This window comes from Hyla sarda, chromosome 5 (genome assembly GCF_029499605.1).
Source record: "Hyla sarda isolate aHylSar1 chromosome 5, aHylSar1.hap1, whole genome shotgun sequence".
Classification (NCBI taxonomy): domain Eukaryota; kingdom Metazoa; phylum Chordata; class Amphibia; order Anura; family Hylidae; genus Hyla; species Hyla sarda.
Window position 1 is genome coordinate 373,806,110 of NC_079193.1, and position 6,560 is coordinate 373,812,669.

At 44.2% G+C, this 6,560-nt stretch overlaps 1 protein-coding gene across 1 annotated transcript; it reads right to left on the reverse strand.

The window, feature by feature from the left end:
* Positions 1–868: 868 nt before the first annotated feature.
* CHRAC1 (chromatin accessibility complex subunit 1) lies at positions 869–4,620 on the reverse strand. The gene is made up of 3 exons (XM_056518653.1): positions 4,246–4,620; positions 3,772–3,898; positions 869–1,270 (listed from the first exon to the last, which is right to left on the reverse strand). The coding sequence occupies exons 1-3, from the start codon at positions 4,366–4,368 to the stop codon at positions 1,029–1,031; spliced, it is 492 nt and encodes a 163-aa protein (XP_056374628.1). The 5' UTR covers positions 4,369–4,620; the 3' UTR covers positions 869–1,028.
* Between the last annotated feature and the right edge of the window lie 1,940 nt (positions 4,621–6,560).

A 6,560-nucleotide genomic window follows, 5' to 3' on the forward strand; every position in this document is an offset into this window, starting at 1 on the left:
ACTAATTAGTTGCTGAATACTACAGAGGAAATTATTCTTTTTGGAACACAGAGCTCTCTGCTGACATCACAAGCACAGTGCTCTCTGCTGACATCCCTGTCCATTTAAAGACCTGTCCAGAGTAGGAGAAAATCCCCATAGAAAACATATGCTGCTCTGGACAGTTCCTAAAATGGACAGAGATGTCAGCAGAGAGAGCACTGTGGTCATGATGTCAGCAGAGAGCACTGTGGTCATGATGTCAGCAGAGAGCTCTGTGTTCCAAAACTAAAATAATTTCCTCTGTAGTATTCAGCCGCTAATGAGTACTGGAAGGATTAAGATTTTTAAATAGAAGTAATTTACAAATCTGTTTAACTTTTTGGCACCAGTTGATTTAGGGGGGAAAAAATAAAAAGTTTTCCACCGGAGTACCCCTTTAATGAGAGAGTTTCGTGGGAATGCTCTGTGTCCTGTGCTGAGGTCAGTGTGGAAGAAAGGGGGGGGGGGGGGAGGGGAGCTGTGAACATCACCTTTTGTGAATGGCCCAACCATATCTTATCTCTATACAGTGGTCACCTTTGATTGTATTTAGAGATGAGCGAACTTACAGTAAATTCGATTCGTCACAAACTTATCGGCTCGGCAGTTGATGACTTATCCTGCGTAAATTAGTTCAGCCTTCAGGTGCTCCGGTGGGCTGGAAAAGGTGGATACAGTCCTAGGAATGAGTCTCCTAGGACTGTATCCACCTTTTCCAGCCCACCGGAGCACCTGAAAGCTGAACTAATTTATGCAGGAAAAGTCATCAACTGCCGAGCCGAGAAGTTTGTGACGAATCGAATTTACTGTAAGTTCGCTCATCTCTAATTGTAATCCTCCCTGTGAAGATAAAAGGGGACACAATTTCCACAAGAAAAACCCTTCTATTCAGATACTTTATTGGGAATGCTGGGAAGTCAGGCCGAACCATTATAAAAACAGTACAAAAATAAATCTACAACTGGAAAAAGTCTATAAACCGGCAAAAAGGCGGAAAGAGCGGAACGTTATTCATCATCCTCCTCATCATTCTCATCCTGTTGATAATCTTTGTCTTCTGTATCGGAGTCATCAGTCTCTTCTTCCTCCTCCTCATCCTCTTCTGCTTCTTCTTCCTCTTCATCATCATCTTCATCCTCCTCTTCCTCATCATCATCGTCGTCATCCTCCAGGTCATCATGGATTCCTTCTTCTTCCTTAGCCAACATCTTTAAGTATTCACTGGCCAGGATTTTCTTGGGCAAAATATCTGTGAAAGAAACAAAAACAATAAACAAGGACATTTTCTCCCCAGATGCCTCCAGCTGTTGCAAAACTACAACTCAAAGCATGCTGGGAGTTGTAGTTTTGCAAAAGCTGGAGACACCCTGGTTGGAAGAGCTGAGTGAAGGGAGGAAGGGGAAGGGGGGTAAGGGGAGGAAGGAGATCATCATACTCCAGGGGAAATGCCCCCAGCCTCCCAAAGAAATTCAGAACAACTCATCGCATTAATACTTAGATCAAAAGGTATTTTACATACTAACAGGTCGTAGGCTACCGTACTACACTGATACAAGCATTTTTTGAATTTTCTTACTAATGACAGTAACACTTTAAAATAATTGGGCCTTAATACATTTGTATTGATAATATAATGTAATGTACGTATACTGTGAACCCACCAGCAGAATAGTGAGTGCAGCTCTGGAGTATAATACAGGATATAACTCAGGATCAGTACAGGATCAGTAATGTAATGTATGTACACAGTGACCTCACCAGCAGAATAGTGAGTACAGCTCTGGGGTATAATACAGGATATAACTCAGGATCAGTACAGGATATGTAATGTATGTACATAGTGACCTCACCAGCAGAATAGTGAGTACAGCTCTGGAGTATAATACAGGATATAACTCAGGATCAGTACAAGACAAGTAATATAATGTATGTACACAGTGACCTCACCAGCAGAATAGTGAGTACAGCTCTGGAGTATAATACAGGGTATAACTCAGGATCAGTACAGGATAAGTAATGTAATGTATGTACACAGTGACCTCACCAGCAGAATAGTGAGTACAGCTCTGGAGTATAATACAGGATATAACTCAGGATCAGTACAGGATAAGTAATGTAATGTATGTATACAGTGACCTCACCAGCAGAATAGTGAGTACCGCTCTGGGGTCTAATACAGGATATAACTCAGGATCAGTACAGGATAAGTAATGTAATGTATGTACACAGTGACTTCACCAGCAGAATAGTGAGTACAGCTCTGGAGTATAATACAGGATATAACTCAGGATCAGTACAGGATAAGTAATGTAATGTATGTACACAGTGACCTCACCAGCAGAATAGTGAGTACAGCTCTGGGGTATAATACAGGATATAACTCAGGATCAGTACAGGATAAGTAATGTAATGTATGTACACAGTGACCTCACCAGCAGAATAGTGAGTACAGCTCTGGGGTATAATACAGGATATAACTCAGGATCAGTACAGGATAAGTAATGTAATGTATGTACACAGTGACCTCACCAGCAGAATAGTGAGTACAGCTCTGGGGTCTAATACAGGATATAACTCAGGATAAGTACAGGATAAGTAATGTAATGTATGTACACAGTGACTTCACCAGCAGAATAGTGAGTACAGCTCTGGAGTATAATACAGGATATAACTCAGGATCAGTACAGGATAAGTAATGTAATGTATGTATACAGTGACCTCACCAGCAGAATAGTGAGTACAGCTCTGGAGTATAATACAGGATATAACTCAGGATCAGTACAGGATAAGTAATGTAATGTATGTACACAGTGACCCCACCAGCAGAATAGTGAGTACAGCTCTGGAGTATAATACAGGATATAACTCAGGATCAGTACAGTATAAGTAATGTAATGTATGTACACAGTGATCTCACCAGCAGAATAGTGAGTACAGCTCTGGAGTACAATACAGGATATAACTCAGGATCAGTACAGGATAAGTAATGTAATGTATGTACACAGTGACCTCACCAGCAGAATAGTGAGTGCAGCTCTAGAGTATAATACAGGATATAACTCAGGATCAGTACAGGATAAGGAATGTAATGTATGTACACAGTGACCTCACCAGCAGAATAGTGAGTACAGCTCTGGAGTATAATACAGAATATAACTCAGGATCAGTACAGGATAAGTAATGTAATGTATGTACACAGTGACCTCACCAGCAGAATAGTGAGTACAGCTCTGGAGTATAATACAGAATATAACTCAGGATCAGTACAGGATAAGGAATGTAATGTATATACACAGTGACCTCACCAGCAGTATAGTGAGTACAGCTCTGGAGTATAATACAGGATATAACTCAGGATCAGTACAGGATAAGTAATGTAATGTATGTACACAGTGACCTCACCAGCAGAATAGTGAGTACAGCTCTGGAGTATAATACAGAATATAACTCAGGATCAGTACAGGATAAGTAATGTAATGTATGTACACAGTGACCTCACCAGCAGAATAATGAGTGCAGCTCTGGGGTATAATACAGGATATAACTCAGGATCAGTACAGGATAAGTAATGTAATGTATGTACACAGTGACCTCACCAGCAGAATAGTGAGTGCAGCTCTAGAGTATAATACAGGATATAACTCAGGATCAGTACAGGATAAGGAATGTAATGTATGTACACAGTGACCCGACCAGCAGAATAGTGAGTGCAGCTCTGGAGTATAATACAGGATATAACTCATCACCTACCAGAAAGAAACTGGAACGTCTCGGACTCCTCTGCGGTGTGTGACAAGTCATCGTACGTCAGCGTTTTCGTCTCTATGCCGCTGCCATGTTTGTAGGAATAAGACGCCAGGTATTTAACGAACAGCTCCTGGCGGATTGAAATAGAGGGGACGCAGTGAATATAAAGCCTTTAATCAGAGTAATACCTGGGTGCCTCCAGCTGTTGCAAAACTACAACCTCCAGCATGCCCGGACAGCCGAAGGCTGTCCGGCATGCTGGGAGTTGTAGTTTTGCAACAGCTGGAGGCACCTTGGTTGAGAAACACTAGTTAGTGAATGGCTAAACAGAAAACCTACAACGTCACAGCAGAGGGTTTGCTACAGTTGACATTTACAGCCCCAGCCCTGTATCATAGCGCTGCATCTTCCTGATGACGTCACATGCCCATAACGTCACTCGCCGCCCCCACTGTCCTCTGACGTCACCCTCAGTACCGTAGCTTTGGCGGTGATGAGCAGGGCGTCCTGGTTGATGCTGGACACATCGGGGGAGCTCTTCATGATCACTTTGATCCGGGACAGAGGCAAAGACACGAGCCGGCTCTCGTTCCCCGCCATCTCCCCCTCTCCCGGTGTATGCGGGAACAATAAAGTTTTCAATATTCAAAACAACACAAGACAACGTGCAGTGGCGCGAACTACATCTCCCGTGATCCTTCGCTTTGGGCGTTACGCTGGGACTTTGCCCCTAACAGACCCAGGGCCTCCTATAAAGTCCGGGCCGGGTATAGCGCTGATTGCTACTATAGAGATGGGATAAGCAGCTGCGGCCGGAGCATCAGATTATGCTATGGTAGCGGCCATTACAGCGAGGGATCATGGGAACTGTAGTTCTTTGTACAGTCTTAGCAGCTAACGACTTAGTAGTGAAGACATTACATGAGTTAGCCAGGGTACAATGGAAAGAATGGGACCTGGGACATCCAATCAGGCAGTAGCTTTCATTTTTCATAGAGCTTCTGGGAAATGAGAGCTGTAGTCTAGTTGCTATGGGTTACAAATGGCTGTGGTCGAGCATACTCAGATCATGGGGGGAGATTTATTAAAACCTGTCCAGAGGAAAAGTTGCTGAGTTGCCCATAGCAACCAATCAGATCGCTTCTTTAATTTTTCAGAGGCCTTTTCAAAAATGAAAGAAGCGATCTGATTGGTTGCTATGGACAACTCACCAACTTTTCCTCTGAACAGGTTTTGATAAATCTCCCCCATAGTCTCTTAGGCTTACAAATATGGCTGTGTACATCGCGTGACTATGTTCAGCAGCACTATAGGTTTATAGGGGTACTCTAGCGGTTAAAAACGCATCCCCTATCCACAGTATAGGAAATAAGTGTCTGAAGATACCTGAGTATATATCGCACGGGTAACACCGGCGCTGCCATAGAGAATGCGTGCTGAAACCGCCCTCCCCACAGCGAAGAAATGAATGCGCTGTTCCCCCCCAGTCCCTTGATCAGAAACTTTTTCCTTGTCCTAGTGTTTCCTAACGGGGTGCCTCCAGCTGTCGCAAACTACAACCCCCAACATACCCGGACGGCGACAGTTTTCTTGTTTAGTTGTAGGAATTTTTTTTGCCCAAGTATGGGCACCGGAGGGGGAACTTCGCAGACCCTATAGGATAATCCAGTCACTACAGGGGGCATCTTCCCCTATCGTAGATGTTCACTTTCCACATCTTTTCTATCTGGTCTGGACCGCCATGATGATTTCTTATAACCACCACTCTCGTTCTCCCTGGCGATTGTCCTCAATACCCACTACAGACTCCCATCCCTCCTTCAGACTCTTCTGTTCTACTCTTAGACTCCTCTGTTCCTCCTTCAGACTCCTTTATTTCTTCAGACCCCTTTGTCTCCTCCAAATTCCACTGCCCTCCCTCCCCAAATTCCTCTACCCACCCCTGACCCTCTGTCTCCTCCAAATTACACTGCCCCCCAAACTCCTCTACCCCCCGACCCTCTCCTGAAAATTACACTGCCCCCCAAACTCCTCTACCCCCCCCCTGACCCTCTCTCTCCTCCAAATTACACTGCCCCCAAACTCCTCTACCCCCCCTGACCCTCTCTCTCCTCCAAATTACACTGCCCCCCAAACTCCTCTACCCCCCCTGACACTCTCTCTCCTCCAAATTACACTGCCCCCCAAACTCCTCTACCCCCCCTGACACTCTCTCTCCTCCAAATTACACTGCCCCCCAAACTCCTCTACCCCCCCCTGACCCTCTCTCTCCTCCAAATTACATTGCCCCCAAACTCCTCTACCCCCCCCCCCCGACCCTCTCTCTCCTCCAAATTACACTGCCCCCAAACTCCTCTACCCCCCCGACCCTCTGTCTCATCCAAATTACATTGCCCCCCAAACTCCTCTGCCTCCCTCTAGTCATCTCTGTCCCTCACTTAAGACTCATCTGTGCCTCCACACATTAATAATGCCCCATCTGCAATTGTTTCAAACCATAGAATATTGATTACATGCCCAACTACTTTAGCAACGTACTTTAGCATGTATTTTGGGATATTTTTGGGGCCTGTATCAATTGTGGGCTGAATTACATCCGATATCGTCCTTATTTCTGTTTTTTTATTTTTATTATATAAGTTTTATTGTTAATTACAGTTTCACAAGAAGAATATTACAATACATTACATTAACCCCCTCCCTCCCAGCCGCCAGAAGAGGAAAAAATAAATAAATAAAAACCTACAGGACAAATTAATTCTTAGTCTACCCAATCCCCACAAATCAAACTA

What these genes read in the sequence shown, in the direction of transcription:
- CHRAC1 (XM_056518653.1), bottom strand. Translation starts at nt 4,368, where the DNA reads ATGGCGGGGAACGAGAGCCGGCTCGTGTCTTTGCCTCTGTCCCGGATC. An exon ending in TCATCACCGCCAAAGCTACG is followed by an intron (nt 3,899 to 4,245) that starts GTACTGAGGGTG and finishes TCAATCCGCCAG; the next exon opens with GAGCTGTTCGTTAAATACCT. An exon ending in GACGTTCCAGTTTCTTTCTG is followed by an intron (nt 1,271 to 3,771) that starts GTAGGTGATGAG and finishes TTTCTTTCACAG; the next exon opens with ATATTTTGCCCAAGAAAATC.